The 17,799-nt window shown below is 52.9% G+C and overlaps 1 protein-coding gene across 1 annotated transcript in view; it reads right to left on the bottom strand.

Moving 5' to 3' along the window:
• LOC116785544 (dysferlin-like) overlaps positions 1–17,581 on the bottom strand; it is a gene marked incomplete at its 5' end in the record, with an annotated part of 56,527 nt that extends 38,946 nt beyond the window's left edge. Inside the window, 5 exons of the mRNA XM_032685211.1 lie at positions 1,436–1,534; positions 11,560–11,633; positions 12,487–12,652; positions 16,032–16,193; positions 17,474–17,581. Of these exons, the coding sequence (XP_032541102.1) occupies positions 1,436–1,534; positions 11,560–11,633; positions 12,487–12,652; positions 16,032–16,193; positions 17,474–17,581 (609 nt within the window). The remainder of the gene's footprint in view (positions 1–1,435; positions 1,535–11,559; positions 11,634–12,486; positions 12,653–16,031; positions 16,194–17,473) is intronic.
• Positions 17,582–17,799: the final 218 nt, after the last annotated feature.

The raw sequence follows: 17,799 nt of genomic DNA, 5'->3' as shown, positions 1-17,799 counted from the left end.
TAATATATTTTAAAACAATAATATTTATATTTATATTTATAATATATTTTTAAACAATAATATTTATATTTATATATTAAAATTATATTTTAAAACAATAATATTTATATTTTATATATTATTTTAAACAATATTTATACTTATATATAATTACATTTTTTAAACAATTATATTTATATTTACATATAAAATATATTTTGAAACAATAATATTTATATTTATATTTATATATAAAATATGTTTTTAAAACAACACTTACCTTTAAAACAGTATTTTATTTTTAAAACAATATCTATTTTTAAAACAACACTTACCTTTAAAACAGTATTTTATTTTAAAAACAATATATATTTTTAAAACAATCTTTACCTTTAAAACAGTATTTTACTTTAAAAACAATATATATTTTTAAAACCATACTCATCTTTAAAACACAACTTATTTTAAAAACAATATATATAGTTTTAAAACAATACTTATCTTTAAAACACTATTTATTTTAAATACAATCTCTATTTTTAAAACAACACTTACCTTTAAAACACTATTTATTTTAAAAACAATCTCTATTTTTAAAACAATCTTTACCTTTAAAACAGTATTTTACTTTAAAAACAATATATATTTTTAAAACCATACTCATCTTTAAAACACAACTTATTTTAAAAACAATCTCTATTTTTAAAACAATACTTACCTTTAAAACAGTATTTTATTTTTAAAACAATATCTATTTTTAAAACAACACTTACCTTTAAAACACTATTTATTTTAAAAACAATATATATTTTTAAAACAATACTTACCTTTAAAACAGTATTTTACTTTAAAAACAATATATATTTTTAAAACCATACTCATCTTTAAAACACAACTTATTTTAAAAACAATATATATAGTTTTAAAACAATACTTATCTTTAAAACACTATTTATTTTAAATACAATCTCTATTTTTAAAACAATCTTTACCTTTAAAACAGTATTTTACTTTAAAAACAATATATATTTTTAAAACCATACTCATCTTTAAAACACAACTTATTTTAAAAACAATCTCTATTTTTAAAACAATACTTACCTTTAAAACACTATTTATTTTAAAAACAATCTCTATTTTTAAAACAATACTTACCTTTAAAACACTATTTATTTTAAAAACAATCTCTATTTTTAAAACAATCTTTACCTTTAAAACAGTATTTTACTTTAAAAACAATATTTTTAAAACCATACTCATCTTCAAAACACAACTTATTTTAAAACCAACAACGCGCATTTTTAAAACCAACATCCATTCGGAAAATATTCCGGTTTTTTCCCCCCTCGGGGCAACGTTTCATTTTTTTTTTTTTTTTTTCCTAAGCCCAAAAATTCCCCCCAAAAATTCCTGGAGCGCGAGATCCAAGGAGCCGGAAGTGCGGGAATCCGCTCACCTTCAGGGTGTCAAAGCCCTTCTCCAGGTAGGAGCCGCATTTTTCCCTCTCTCCTACGGAAGCATAAAACTTGCTCCACCAGTCGATGAACTCTTCCTCCTGCAGCAGATCCCAGAGTTCCTCAGCTCCAAGGAAAGATCCCAAATTCCCGGAGCTGAGCTCCCGCGCCGACCCCAACGCCGGGGGTTGGATCCCCCCCGGGAGCTCCTCCAGCCCCCATTCCCGGGGGGATTTGGGGGATTCTCCCGGCCCAAACCCGCGAACCTTCTCCTGGCGGGATGGTTCTCCTCGGGAGGGCAAAGTGGAGCTCCCAGGAAAACGACGGGAGCGTTTGTAGGGAGATTCCGGCCCTTTGGAAGGTGGTTTTCCCGGGATTCTCCGGGCGGGACCGCGCAGGGAATGGGACCGAACGGACTCCGGCGCCGAGATTTTTGGGGACAGGGATTGACTCCCCGGTTGTGCCCCAGCACCACCCAACCCCCCCCATCCCGACACAGCCCGGGGGGAAGGAAGAAATCCATCCAATCCCAATCCAGACATTCCCACGAAAAATTAAGGGCAAAACCCTCTTCCCACAATATCAGGCCGAAAAGCAGGAAAATCCCACCCAGTTTCACCTCCCGCCAGCAAGGACCAGTTGCCTCATTCCCTGGGCAAACCATTCCAGCCCCGAGGATGCTGCTCCGAGAGGAAAACCACGGATTTTCCAAGAATCCCATTTTTTAAATGCCTAAAGCAAAGCCGGAGGGGCTTTGCCTGCGATCCACGAAACGTTCCCACGAAACATTCCCGCAAAACAACGATGCCTGATTCTAGAAGGCCACAGAATCCCAGACCGACGCAGGAATTACACCAGAGGTTTCCTGGAATTCTGTTTGAAGCCAGTGCTGCGGGATTTCACTGGGACAGACGTTGGATTTCATGGGAATATCACACAAATTAACTCCTTTTTTATTTTTTTTTTGGAAAATCTGAATTTGCCTTCCATGATTTCCCCCGGTTTAGTGTTTGAAAAGCTCCTCTTGGAGCATCGTGGCTTTCCTGGGACGTTCCCCCGGGGATTCCAAGGAAAGCACTTGGATTCATCCCAGGACTTACCCACGGGATCTTCTGCAGCCCCAAGGAAAGAGAGGGGGGGGGAAAGATTTTAGTGGATTTTTACGGAGGTCACGACAAAAAAAACGGGAGGAATTAAAAAAGGGAGGGAAGGGGAGCAGCTGGAATGTTAATAGGGAAGGGTAGGAATCCGTTTGGGAATGGAGCGGGCAGGGAGAGCAATGGATCCACCACACCAAGGATGGACTGAGGGATTTCATGGAGCGACCAAGGGGGGCCCAAATCCCCTCCAGGGATCCCAGATTCATTCCCAGTTATCCCAAATCCCCTCCAGGGATCCCAAATTCCCTCCCAGGTATCCCAAATCACCTCCAGGGATCTCAAATCCCTTGCAGGGATCCCAAATTCCCTCCCAGGTATCCCAAATCACCTCCAGGGATCCCAGATTCATTCCCAGTTATCCCAAATCCCCTCCAGGGATCCCAAATTCCCTCCCAGGTATCCCAAATCACCTCCAGGGATCTCAAATCCCTTGCAGGGATCCCAAATTCCCTCCAGGGATCCCAAATTCCCTCTCAGGGATCCCAGATTCATTCCCAGCTATCCCAAATCCCCTCCAGGGATCCCAAATTCCCTCTCAGGGATCCCAAATCCCCTCCAGGGATCCCAAATTCCATCTCAGGTATCCCAAATCACCTCCAGGGATCTCAAATCCCTTGCAGCTATCCCAAATTCCCTCCAGGGATCCCAAATTCCCTCTCAGGGATCCCAAATCCCCTCCAGGGATCCCAGATTCATTCCCAGCTATCCCAAATCCCCTCCAGGGATCCCAAATTCCCTCCCAGGTATCCCAAATCACCTCCAGGGATCCCAAATTCCCTCTCAGGGATCCCAAATCACCTCCAGGGATCCCAGATTCCCTCCCAGGTATCCCAAATCACTCCAGGGATCTCAAGTCCCTTGCAGGTATCCCAAATTACCTCTAGGGATCCCAAATTCCCTCTCAGGGATCCCAAATCCCCTCCAGGGATCCCAAATTCCCTCCCAGGTATCCCAAATCAGCTCCAGGGATCTCAAATTCCCTCTCAGGGATCCCAAATCCCCTCCAGGGATCTCAAATCCCTTGCAGGTATCCCAAATTCCCTCCAGGGATCCCAAATTCCCTCTCAGGGATCCCAAATCCCCTCCAGGGATCTCAAATTCCCTCTCAGGGATCCCAAATCCCCTCCAGGGATCTCAAATCCCTTGCAGGTATCCCAAATTCCCTCCAGGCAGTCAAAATTCCCTCCAGGCAGCTAAAATTCCCTCGAGATTCCCAAATCACCTCTGGAAAGCCAAAATTACCTCGGGACACCCAAAATTCCCTCAGGACAGCCCAAATTCCCTCCAAGTATCCCAAATTCCCTCCAGGGAGCCAAAAATCACCCTGGGATATCCCAAATCACCTCCAGGTATCCCAAATTCCCTCCAGGGAGCCAAAACTCCCTCCAAGTATCCCCAAACCCCTTCCAGGTAGTCAAAATTCCCCTGGGATAGCCAAAATTCCCTCGGGATATCCCAAATCACCTCCAGTGGTTTATCCTGGACACAGCCCAGAGGGTCTCCAGGTCGGGATCTGTTCCCTGAGCCTGGAGCAGGTGGCTGAGGGACCTCCTGCATTCCCTCTCCAGCTTTTCCATGGATCCCACGGGATCAACCCCCGGCTGATCACAAATTTAAGCCCAAGGGATCGAAGCCTCCAATTTGAGCTTGGAAAGGAGCTCCTCCAGACCTGGAAGTGAGTTATCCAGAGGTTTCCTGCCTCCCCATCCCTGTCCCCTCTCCCGGAGCAGGGATCACCACGAGGTGGGCTGGCACCTTTATCCCAATTCTCCCAGGCTGGAATCATGATCCCAAACGTTTTCCTGCTCACTACTGGGATAAAAGTCCAGGTCTTTCCAGCTCCAGGGAGTCCAGCTTTGGAATTCTCTGCTAACATGGGAAAATCCACCTTTAACAAGGGATCAGAGGGATGATCCAGGATTATTTCACCAGCGGGACCAGCTCAGCAGTTTTCCAGGGAAAGGGAAGCAGCAGAGCCCCTTCCAGGGGGGAAATCCCAAAGACAGGAATATCTTATGGTCAAAAGCTTCCAGAAATACAGAAATTCCAGTATTATTTTTTTTAATGACTTAAATCCCCAGAATTCCCCAGCGGGTTGAAATTCCTGGGATTGTGGTTTGGGCACATCCAGGGCACTCAGGGAACGTGCTGAGTTTCCATGGAGTGGGGAAACCTCGGGGGAACCCCTGAGGTTCCTCAGACGGGGCCTTGAGGATCCCTGGATCAGGGCTTGGGATCAGCAGAGCCATCGGCTGCCTCATCCCTTGGGATAACAGGGAATGGGGTGGAAGCTCTGCCTGATCCCCCAGTTCTTCCCCCCTTTGGATCCCCAAACCCAGACCTGTGTCACCCCAACGGCTCCGGGGATGTTTTCAATCCCATTTTTTCCCCAATCCCGGAGAGAATTCCCTGTTTTTAACCTCATTTTGGTCGGGAAGGCCGAGGCACAGGGATTTCCCCCCCCTGCCCAGGGTTCCCTGTGACCACAAGCCCATCCCATGGGATGCATTCCCAAATGGAGATCCCAGGAACCTGGGCTTGTCCAGCACAACCCAGCTGTCCCAGGAGTTGCTGGAATGGTTGTTTCAGTCTGGAGAAAGACGTGGAAACCTGGTAAATTCCCACACCACGGACAAATCAGCTGCTGGTGGAACTTAATCCCTACCAGCACCTTCCAGGGAAACTGAGGCAGGGCCAGGATCGGGCCCAGGTAGAGCCCGGAGCGGAGCAGCAGCAGGATAACGGGAGCCTCGATCCTTATCCCTGTTCTCCTGCTCACTCTGGCTCTTCCCAGTGGGAATACAGAGAATTACAGCAACAAACCTGCCCAAAGCAGCTGAGCCACCACCTCAGGCTGGGCCTGCTCATCCCTCCCGGCTGGAGGCAGAATTCCTGCTGGGGGAAAGCTCTGGAGCTGGGATGGGATGATCCCTCTGGAAAAGGCCGGGATGTTCGGCTGCCCAGGCCTTTCCCCTGGATCCTCCTGCCCATCCCAGGATCAGCTCTGGGCTGGGCTGGAGGGAGGAGGATTTCTCCCTTCAGGAAGGAATTCCTGCCTGGGAGGGTGGGGAGGCCCTGGGATGAATTTCCCAGAGGAGCTGTGGCTGCCCCTGGATCCCTGGAAGTGTCCCAGGCCGGGTTGGAGCGACCTGGGAGAGCGGGAGGTGTCCCTGCCCGTGGGACTGGATGGGCTTTAAGATCCCCCCCAAGCCAAGCCATTCCATGACTCCACGGTGGGAACCCAGCATTCCCCCCTGGCCAGGGGCTGTCTCCCAGCTGGGAATAAAAGGAACAGGGGGAACATTCCGGGAGGCAGCTCCTTGGCAGCCGTTCCCAGGAGGAGCCATCCAGCGCCAGGAGCTCTTCCAACGGTAACTGGAGAAGCCGTGAAATGTGTGCTGGGCTCTGCAGGGAGCAAAGCCAGCGAACAACCAATTATCCCAAATCACTCCCAGGTCTGGGCTCCGTGGATTCGGCTCCACTGGGCTCCGTTCCCGGGTCCTTCCCTGGGATATTTGTGTGGGACGAGGAATGTTCGGCCGGAGGGACGGGGGAGGCACCGCGGGGAAAGGGCCTTGGAGCCATTCCCGGGGGGAATGGGAGCCTCCTCCTCGTAGTCCCACGGCTCAGGGGCGTCTCAGGGCTCCTCCTGAGCTCCTCTCCTCTGGGAGATGCCCAAGAATCATGGAATCATGGAATGGGTTGGGTTGGGAGGGACCTGAAAGCTCATCCAGTTCCATGGGCAGGGACACCTTCCACTCTCCCAGGTTGCTCCAACCTGGCCTTGGACACTCCCAGGGATCCAGGGGCAGCCACAGCTCCTCTGGGAATTCCATTCCAGCCCCTCCCCACCCTGCCAGGCAGGAATTCCTTCCCCATATCCCACCCCTCCCTCTGGCAGAGGGAAACCATCCTTTGCCATTAACACCACAGCGGGAGGCGGATCCCCGGGGAAATCCAGGGATTTTCCCCCTCCTGGACTCCACACTGGGCTGGAGCTTTTGGGTTGGAAAAGCCTTTTTTCCTAATATTTCTTCCCCTGCCCCTCATCCCACAGCTCCTGCTTTCCTGGGAAGCTCCAAAGCTCTGAAAGGAGCAGGAGGTGGGACAGGGACGTGCACGGCCCAACTCCATGACCAGCTTCCCAAACCAGGATGGTTTTCCCAAGGGAACATCCACACCTCCCTGCAAAGTGGGGTTTGTTACATCACATCCCATCATCCCGTAGGATCCTGGGGAAAACCAGGACAAGGGGTCTGTTCCTGCCTCCCATTCCGCTGCTTTTATTTTAAATTAACGATTTGCAGCTTTTCTCCTCCTTTTTTTCATCCCCCCCCTATTTTATGGGAACTAAACCAAACCCACGCTCCTGTAAATTCCAGATGCTGATGGACAGGGCTGGGGAAGGGATTCATGGAGGGTTTGTGGGCACTGTTGGGATCCCAGCACTGCCACCCATCCATCCTCTCCATGGGACACACAAACCACCCCAGGGGGCAACATCTGGGTCCAGCGGTGCTGCAGAGACACAGGGACAGAACTGGGATAGATGGAACACTGGGAAAGAATTCCAGCCTGTGAGGGTGGGAAGGGCCTGGCACAGGTTGCCCAGAGAAGCTGGATGAGGGTAATTAAAGAATCCTGGAATGGTTTGGGTGGGAAGGGACATCAGAGCCCATCCAGTCCCACCCTGTGCCATGGGCAGGGACATGGCAGGGACAACTTCCACTATCCCAGGTTGCTCCAACCTGTCCTTGGACACTTCCAGGGATCCAGGGGTAGCCACAGCTTCTCTGGGAAATGCATTCCAGGGCCTCATCACCCTCCCAGCCAGGAATTCCTTCCCAATATCCCACCTATCCCTGCCCTCTGGCACTGGGAATCCATTCCCTGTGTCCTGTCCCTCTCTCCCTTGTCCCCAGTCCCTCTCCAGCTCTCCTGGAGCCCCTTCAGGCCCTGCCAGGGGCTCTCAGCTCTCCCTGGATCCTTCCCTTCTCCAGGCTGGACAATCCCAGCTTTCCCAGCCTTTCCTCCCAGCAGAGCTGCTCCATCCCTCTGCTCATCCAGGTGCCCCCTCTGGACTCTCTCCAACAGCTCCACATCCTTCCTGCTCCAGAGCAGGACCCGGGATTCCTCCCCAACCCCAACTCCTTCCCTTGGGCAGGAAGGGAAAACCATTCCCCGTGGAACTGCCACCTCGCCGAGCAGCAAGGGGGTCTTTCCCAGTGGGAAATGCCTCTTTCCCATCTCCACATGCCCCCCAATCCCAGAGAAAAGCCCTCGAGGAAGCCGTGAATTGGAAGTGAAGCGATACCTACAGGAGGCGGGGCCCCGGCAGGAGGGAGGGTAATTAGTGCAGAGCTGGTCACGCCCTCGGCAAGCTACAAATCAAAAGGATCCATTAGCCATGGAATTAGAGGGATGGGGGGGAGCACACGTCGGCAAAAGCACCGTTGGGGAGAAATCAAAGCAATTAATCCAAGGAAATCCGCCCCGGGGACGAGGGTGAGGCCTCGTCCCCAGGGAGGGTGAACCCTCCCAGCCTCGGCAGGGTTTGGGTTTTTAGGGGTGTTCAGCAAACTGGGCACGGTTACAGGGAGTGGATGGGATGTTAAAGGGGGAAATGTGGGATGGAAAAGCTGTTAATGCTTTCCAGTGGAGCAGGGAATCTCCCCGGGCACAGCGGGGCACGTTCATCCCGGGAGCCCGGGAGGGGTTTAATGGGATCAGCAAAGCTCGGGACCAAGGCCCAGCTCCAAGCTCAGCCTGTCCTGGGCAGCCCAAGAGCTGCCATCCCTGCCCTGGGCACCAAGCTCTGCTCCTGCTTCCCAAGGGTTGGTCCCTTGGAGGTGGGAGAGGGGGACAAACGAGATGTTCTTCCCAGAAAACATCAGCCCCATCCCACCAGCGTTCCCTGAGCCTCTCCCCCAACACGCTGCTCTGAGCCCCACCCCGGACCTGAAACCAGCTGAAAACACCCCATTCCCAGCTGCTCCACGGGGAAAACATTCCCTGAGGCTCAGCTCCAACCAGGACACCCCCCCCAGCTCCGGGAGGCTGCTGGGAACGGCCCCTCCATGATTTATCCACGAGCAGAAGGACAAACCCCTGGCTCATCCCTTGGGGCTGCACATGGACACACCATGGATGTCCTTCCCAGGGGAATGACCCCCTGGAGAACAGGGAATGCAGAGCAGGCAGGACTTCAGCCCTTCCAAAACCCCACTCTGGGTCCATCTCCCAAACTGGAAGGGGTCAGCCTGGAAAAGCAGCTGTTCCGTGGGTTTGGGGAGGTTTTTCCATCCCTCCGGACGACCACGGTGTGGTTCACGTGCACACCAAGTGCTCTGAACTCCAGATGAACTCCTCTTCCCCCCTGGATGGGATGGCCAACACTCCCCAGCTCTGGAGCAGGGGGGATTCACCTCTGCTTGTTTTCCCCATTCCCGAGGAGGACAACAGAGGGATCCTTTGTTCCCAACATCCATCGGAGCAGGGACCAAGGCCAGGCCTGGCAAGGAGGGAGAAGAGCTCTGGAGCCACCCACTGAAGCACAGCCCTGCACAATCCTGGCTCCTGCTTCCAAGGTCACGGCTGGGAGAGCCCTGGGAACGGGCTCCTGGCCATGGATCCGTCCCTCTTTCCCAGGGAGAAGGAGCAGGATGGTCTCTGCAGGCTGGGAGTGCTCCTGGACCCCCCGGATCTGCCCCCAAACGGGAGCAGGGCGGGGTGAGAGGACCCTGCTGATCCACCCACGTCCCAACCCTGTCCCCCTCCAGGGCAGGAACAGCTTCCAGTGCCAGGATTCAGGGGTCAGGGAGGGAGAAGGTGGGAATTTCGGTTTGGCTTTCCAGGAACAAGCTCCCTCCTCTCCCAAAACAAAAAGGGAAAGACAAACAAACAAACAAGCAGAGGAGGACAAACGTGGGGTCAAAGTGAACAACTCGGCTCAGGGCAGGGGTTGTTTGGGAAGTGTTTGTTCCCATAAAACATCATCCAAATCTTCCCTGGAGTGGAGGGGTTTGGCTTTGCCACGTCCCTCTCCCCCTTTTCCTCCCCTTTCAACTGTTCCCTGAATCTGATGTGAGTTGGGAGATGTTTTTCCATCAGCTTTAAACCACCCCAAGGAACGATGTATGGATTGCAAACCTCTCTCCTGCCCCTTCCTCCGGGATCTCTGCAGCTCCTGGGCTGATTCCCCACTCCTGGGAGCCGCCCCTGGAGCTCCAAATGCTGGGAACATCTGTACAGAGGGGGGGTTGTGTCCCTATCCAGGGGTTTCATCCCCCAAAAGCTGATGGGAGGAGGGTTGGTCACATCCCCATGAAATCCCTGCGAGGTTTTGGGTGGGAGATCCCAGGGATTCCCCAGGGATTCCCAGAGGGAAGGGCTGAGCTGCTCCAGCTCTCCCAGCTCCAAGAGTGTCACAGGAAAGGTGCACATGACTACTCTTGTCCTGGAGGATTTTTGGGAAGAAAGCCCTGCCTGGGGGTCCCAGAATCATGGAATCAGGGAATGGGTTGGGTTGGGAAAGACCTTAGAGACCACCCAGTGCCACCCCTGCCATGGGCAGGGACATCTTCCACTAGCCCAGGATGCTCCAGCCTGGCCTTGGACACTCCCAGGGATGGGGACTTGGAATGGGAGCCTGGGGGTGGGATAAGTGACCAGGACAAGGCCAGTCCAGGCTGGAGTCCCACAGCCATGGGATTTGCTGGGAACTGGCCAAAAATCTTCATTCCCAGCCCGATTTGGGATCCCCAGGCCGAGCCCACCCTGGGACACGCCCACGGGGATCCAACGGCACCACGGAATCCTCGGGAATAGAAACGCTGGGGAGCCACCAAGGGGATGGACAAGGAGCAGGATTGGTGCCCAAGTGCCACATCTTCCTGCCCACCCCTGGAAGTGCCCAGGGCCAGGAAAGGTGGGGCAGGAGACACCCGAGGGGCAGATCCTTCCCCAAAGCTCAGGCTCTTCCAGCCCGAGGTTCCCTGCGGCACCTCCAGCCTTTGGAACGGGGGGAAAGGCAATTCCAGCACGTGCCCAGGACACCAAAGGGACAGGAGACCATGGGAAGCTGCACCAAACGTTCCTGGCACCACGCCCAGCTGCTCCTGGGCCACCAGGATCACCTGTGGATCAGCCATGGATCTGCCCAGCTCGGCACAGGCAGGGCTGTCCCAGAGGGGACACCCCTGCTGGGGCAGGAACACAGGGATTACGGGAATGGGAAGCTCCAGGGAGGAGAACAGCAGCTCCAGGGGCGTGTCCAGCCTGATCCACCCACGAGGGACAGCTGAGGTCCCTCAAACTCACGGCACAGGGAGCTTGGAACACCCCTCTCCTTCCCTGCCCAAGCTGGATTGTGGATCCTGCAATCCCAGTCCCACCAGCCCCCTCTGCAGAGGGACTGGAGCTGCTGGAAGCAGCAAGGGAACCTTCAAAGAGGAAAACTGGGAAAAGGAGACCTGGCATGGGGTGAGGATGATGGAACCTCGGGGAATCTTTGCTTCCAGCCTGGCCTTGGGAAAACTGTCCCATCATCTCCCAGCACCAGTTCACCTCCCAGTGCTGGGATAAATCCCTCCAGGGATTATTTATCCCTCCCATCCCTTCTTTGGGACAGTGCCTGTCCTTCCCAAGGGGTGACTCCAGACCTTGCCCAGCCTCAAACCAAACCCCACAGTGAGGAGGAGACGCTGAAAGAAGAGCCTGGTGTGGAGAGAGTCCCTTGTCCTCCCCCAGAAGAGCCAACCCAGCCCCTGACACCGAAAGCAGGGAAGGAGGATGAGTTTGGGGATGTGCAGGTGGAGGAGGGGGGGTGAGAACACGGGTGGAAGTTCCAAAGGGAGGGAGAGAACCAGCCATGGCCTCCCAGGGCATCACTCCAGCCCTCCAGCCTCCCAGGGTCCCCCAGAGCACCCCGAGGATCCCGTTGTCCCCCCCTGCCCCGTTTTCCATACCTGGGCAGGGAGCAGGGGCTCCTTGTCGTCGATGTCAATGAGGACGTCGTCCCCGGGCGTGAGGCTCACGTCGTCTGCAGGGAGGGCACGGCATGGCAGGGCAGCCAGGGGCACCCAGAGCCTTGGGGTGACACCCTGCACCCCACCCAGAGCCCTCACACCACCCACAGCTCCTGTCCATGATCCCAACCTCATCCAGAGCCCTCACACCACCCAAAAATTCATCTTCATGATCCCAACCTCTCCCAGACTCTTCACACCACCCACGGCTCCTGTCCATGATCCCAACCTCATCCAGAGCCCTCACACCACCCAAAAATTCATCTTCATGATCCCAACCTCTCCCAGACTCTTCACACCACCCACGGCTCTTGTCCATGATCCCAACCTCTCCCAGAGCCTCCACACCACCCACAGCTCATGTCCCTGACCCCAACCCTATCCAGACCCTTCACAGCCCCCAAAGTTCATCTTCCTGCAGGTTGACCAGCCTGGCCCAAGGACGGCCCATCCCACCAGCCAGTCCCAGAGCTAAACTCATTCTTGGCACCTCCTGGGGTTTTTGGATCCGGACTAGAGCTGGGCTGAGCTCAAAGCCACGTGGGGAGTGACCCACGGCTCCTCCTGGAGAAGGGAGGGCTCCAGGAAGGCTTGGACAAGGACACGGAGTGACAGGACAAGAGGGAATGGATTGAGCCCAGGGAGGGCAGGGTTAGGTGGGATACTGGGAAGGAATTCCTCCCTGTGAGGGTTGGGAGGGGCTGGGATAGAACTCCCAGAGAAGCCGTGGCTGCCCCCCGGGATCCGTGGAAGAGTCCAAGGCCAGGCTGGAGCACGCTGGGCTGGGGGGAGGTGTCCCTGGGCGGGTCCCTCCCCACCCGCCCCGTTCCCTGCTCCACGAGGATCCCGGTGCCAGCCCCCCCGTACCTCCGTGCCCGGGGGGCCGGGCGCTGTCCTGGCCGGAGGGATCCCATCGGAAGGGCTCCAGGGAGCGCACGGAGCACTGTCCCACCACGGGCCGGCGCCCGAAGGGACGGTTGTCCAGGACCTTGATGACGATGGGGGGGCTGTAGAGGCTCTCCTTGGGCAGGCGCTGCGGGAACAGGGGGGGTCAGGACACGGGGCAGGGGGGCAGAGCTGCTGCACCACCCCACAGAGAACGGGGGCAGAACCAACCGTGTCAAAAGGGGCTTTGTTATGGGGCTCCAGGGCCCTTCACCAGAATAATCCATTTCTGAGAGCTTTGGGGTCCTTCACCGCGAGATTCATTTCTATGGGACCTCCACGTCCTTCACCAGAAAATCCACTTTTATGGGACTCTGAGGTTCTCCACCACAAGATCCATTTCTATGGGACCTCCACGTCCTTCACCAGAAAATCCATTTTATGGGACTCTGAGGTTCTCCACCACAAGATTCATTTCTATGGGACCTCCACGTCCTTCACCAGAAAATCCACTTTTATGGGACTCTGAGGTTCTCCACCACAAGATTCATTTCTATGGGACCTCCACGTCCTTCACCAGAAAATCCACTTTTATGGGACTCTGAGGTTCTCCACCACAAGATTCATTTTTATGGGACCCCCAGGTCCTTCACCAGAATAATCCATTTCTGAGAACTTTGGGGTCCTTCACCACGAGATCCATTTCTATGGGACCTCCAGGTCCTTCACCAGAAAATCCACTTTTATGGGACTCTGAGATTCTCCACCACAAGATTCATTTTTATGGGACCCCCAGGTCCTTCACCAGAAGAATCCATTTCTGAGAGCTTTGGGGTCCTTCACCACGAGATTCATTTCTATGGGACCTCCAGGCCCTTCACCAAAAAATCCACTTTTATGGGACTCTGAGGTTCTCCACCACAAGATTCATTTCTATGGGACCTCCAGGTCCTTCACCAGAAAATCCACTTTTATGGGACTCTGAGGTTCTCCACCACAAGATTCATTTTTATGGGACCCCCAGGTCCTTCACCAGAAGAATCCATTTCTGAGAGCTTTGGGGTCCTTCACCACGAGATCCATTTCTATGGGACCTCCAGGTCCTTCACCAGAAAATCCACTTTTATGGGACTCTGAGGTTCTCCACCATAAGATTCATTTTTGTGGGACTCCAGGTCCTTCACCAAAAGATTAATTTTAATGGTGCCCCCAGGTCCTTCACCATAAGGTGAATTTTTATGGGACTTCAACGTCCTTCACCATAAGGTTCATTTTTATGGAGCTCTGAGGTCCTTCACCACAAGATGCATTTTTATAGGACTTTAAGGTCATTCACCAGAAAATCCACTTTATGGGGCTCTGAGATTCTCCACCACAAGATTCATTTTTATGGGACCCCCAGGTCCTTCACCAGAATAATCCATTTCTGAGAGCTTTGGGGTCCTTCACCACAAGATTCATTTCTATGGGACCTCCACATCCTTCACCAGAAAATCCACTTTTATGGGACTCTGAGATTCTCCACCACAAGATTCATTTCTATGGGACCTCCACGTCCTTCACCAGAAAATCCACTTTTATGGGACTCTGAGGTTCTCCACCACAAGATTCATTTCTATGGGACCTCCACGTCCTTCACCAGAAAATCCACTTTTATGGGACTCTGAGGTTCTCCACCACAAGATTCATTTTTATGGGACCCCCAGGTCCTTCACCAGAATAATCCATTTCTGAGAACTTTGGGGTCCTTCACCACGAGATCCATTTCTATGGGACCTCCAGGTCCTTCACCAGAAAATCCACTTTTATGGGACTCTGAGATTCTCCACCACAAGATTCATTTTTATGGGACCCCCAGGTCCTTCACCAGAAGAATCCATTTCTGAGAGCTTTGGGGTCCTTCACCACGAGATCCATTTCTATGGGACCTCCAGGTCCTTCACCAGAAAATCCACTTTTATGGGACTCGGAGGTTCTCCACCACAAGATGCATTTTTATGGGACCCCCAGGCCCTTCACCATAAGGTGCATTTTTATGAGATTTGAGGTCCTTCACCATAAAATCCACTTTTATGGGACCCCCAGGTCCTTCACCATAAGGTTCATTTTTATGGAGCTCTGAGGTCCTTCACCACAAGATGCATTTTTGTAGGACTTTAAGGTCATTCACCATAAAATCCACTTTATGGGACTCTGAGATTCTCCACCACAAGATTCATTTCTATGGGACCCCCAGGTCCTTCACCAGAATAATCCATTTCTGAGAGCTTTGGGGTCCTTCACCACGAGATTCATTTCTATGGGACCTCCAGGTCCTTCACCAGAAAATCCACTTTTATGGGACTCTGAGGTTCTCCACCATAAGATTCATTTTTGTGGGACTCCAGGTCCTTCACCAAAAGATTTTTAATGGTGCCCCCAGGTCCTTCACCGTAAGGGTAATTTTTATGGGACTTCGACATCCTTCACCGTAAGATTCATTTTTATGGAGCTCTGAGGTCCTTCACCACAAGGTGCATTTTTATAGGACTTTAAGGTCATTCACCATAAAATCCACTTTATGGGACTCTGAGATTCTCCACCACAAGATTCATTTTTATGGGACCCCCAGGTCCTTCACCATAAGGTGCATTTTTATGAGATCTGAGGTCCTTCACCATAAAATCCATTTTTATGGGACTCCCAGGTCCTTCACCATAAGGTGCATTTTTATGAGATCTGAGGTCCTTCACCATAAAATCCATTTTTATGGGACTCCCAGGTCCTTCACCATAAGGTGCATTTTTATGGGACCCTCAGGTCCTTCACCACAAGATTAATTTTTATGGGACCCTGAGGTCCTTCACCATAAAATTCATTTTTATGGGACCCCCAGGTCCTTCACCAAAAGATGCATTTTTATGGGACTTTGAGGTCCTTCACCATAAGGTGCATTTTTATGGGACTTTGAGGTCCTTCATCACAAGGTGCATTTTTATGGGACCTCCAGGTCCTTCACTATAAAATCCACTTTTATGGGACTCTGAGGTTCTTCTCCACAAGATTCATTTCTATGGGATTTTGAGGTCCTTCACCATAAGGTGCATTTTTATGAGATTTGAGGTCCTTCACCATAAAATCCATTTTTATGAGATTTGAGGTCCTTCACCATAAAATCCATTTTTATGAGATTTGAGGTCCTTCACCATAAAATCCATTTTTATGAGATTTGAGGTCCTTCACCATAAGGTGCATTTTTATGGGACCTCCAACTCCTCTACCACAAGGTGCATTTTTATAGGACTTCAAGGTCATTCACCATAAAATCCAATTTTATGGGACTCTGAGATTCTCCACCACAAGGTGCATTTTTATGGGACCCCCCAAGTCCTCCACCACAAGATTAATTTTTATGGGACTTTGAGGTCCTTCACCACAAGGTGCATTTTTATGGGACTTTGAGGCCCTTCACCAGAAGGTGCATTTTCCTGGGCCCCCCAGGTCCTTCCCAAGCAGCCCCGTGTGATCCCAGCCCCCGGGGCCCTCACCACTTCCATGTAGAGCACGGAGACGTCGAAGTTGGGGTTCTTCTTGACGTTCTTGATGACGCAGGACTGCACGAGCTGCCCCCCACACTCCACCAGCAGGCTGGGAGAGGTCACGCTGGCCAGCTGGAAGCTCTTGAGGTTCCTCAGCCCCCAGGCCAGGATCTGCAGGGGAGGGGACAGCAGAGACTGAGCCACCCCTCTGCCACCGGCTCTGTCACCGGCTGTGTCACCGAGCTCCTCGCCAGGGGAAGGGAAGGTGAGGGGTGGCCCTCCATGGAGAGGTGACCCAGTGGTGGGAAAAGTCGGGTGTGCACGGAATCCCTGAGGCTGGAAAAGCCCTCCAAGGTCACCGAGTGCCCCCTGTGCCCGATGCCCCCCTTGTCCCCCAGCCCAGAGCACTGAGTGCCACGGCCAGGCCTTCCTGGGACACCTCCAGGGCTGGGCACTCCAAACCTCCCTGGGCAGCCCCTGCCAAGGCCTCACCACCCTTTCCAGCAACAAATTCCTCCTCAGCCCCAACCTGACCCTCCCCTGGCACAGCCTGAGGCCGTTCCCTCTCCTCCTGTCCCTTGTTTTTTGGGAAAAGGGCCCAAACATCCCCCCGGCTCCCCCCTCCTGTCAGGGAGTTGTGAGGACCAAGAGGGTCCCTCTGGAGCCTCTTTTTCTCCAGCCCCCCAGGCTCTGGGGGTTCTCTGCATCCCAAGGCCTGTTTTGGATCCCCACCTCACCTTGAGGTCCCCTTGAGGGACCTCATCCCCTGTCCCCTCTCACCTCGATGGCCATGACCCTGTCCCCGTGACCCCGTCTCCTGTCCCTGCTCACCTCGATGTCCTCATGACCCCATCCCCGTGCCCCTGTCCCCTCTCACCTTGATGTCCCCATGACCCCGTCCCTGTCCCTTGCCCCCTCTCACCTCAATGTCCATGACCCCATTCCCATGACCCTGTCCCCTCTCACCTCGATGGCCCCATGACCCCATGTCCCTGTCCCCTCTCACCTCGATGGTCATGACCCCATCCCTGTCCCCTGTCCCCTCTCACCTCAATGGCCATGACCCCGTCCCTGTCCCCTGTCCCCTCTCACCTCAATGTCCCCATGACCCCATCCCCTGTCCCCTCTCACCTCAATGGCCATGACCCCATCCCCTGTCCCCTGTCCCCTCTCACCTCAATGTCCCCGTGACCCCGTCCCTGTCCCCTGTCCCCTCTCACCTCGATGTCCCCATGACCCCACGTCCCCTGTCCCCTCGATGGCCATGACCCCGTCCCTGTCCCCTGTCCCCTCTCACCTCGATGTCCCCACGACCCCGTCCCCTCTCACCTCGATACCCCCACAACCCCGTCCCCTCTCACCTCGATGGCCCCATGACCCCGTCCCTGACCCCTGTCCCCTCTCACCTCGATGGCCCCATGACCCCGTCCCTGTCCCCTGTCCCCTCTCACCTCGATGGCCGTGCGCTGCAGGACGGGTCTGATGCCCTGGGGCACCATGTAAATGTTGGGCTCCCGCTGGGGGGGTGGGTAGGGAAGGTCAGAATCCTCTGGCTGAGGGAGCAGAGAGAGGGAAAGGACACGTCAGGAACCCCAGGATGGGACACCGACCCCCTCCCCACGCTGGATCCTCCCAGAGTCTCCATCTCTCCGCCAAACTCATGTCCCTCTGGAAGTCCAGGACAGCCAGAGGGGGAGATGAGGGTTGGGGGGAGGATTTCGCTGGAAAACTGGGTTTCTCCCTTTCATCCGAGCCTGGAGAAGATCAAACACCTGCT

The sequence above is a fragment of the Chiroxiphia lanceolata genome, chromosome 4 (genome assembly GCF_009829145.1).
Source record: "Chiroxiphia lanceolata isolate bChiLan1 chromosome 4, bChiLan1.pri, whole genome shotgun sequence".
Lineage (NCBI taxonomy): Eukaryota > Metazoa > Chordata > Aves > Passeriformes > Pipridae > Chiroxiphia > Chiroxiphia lanceolata.
Note: the sequence above shows the minus strand (reverse complement) of the source record. Positions and strands in the feature narration are given on the sequence as shown.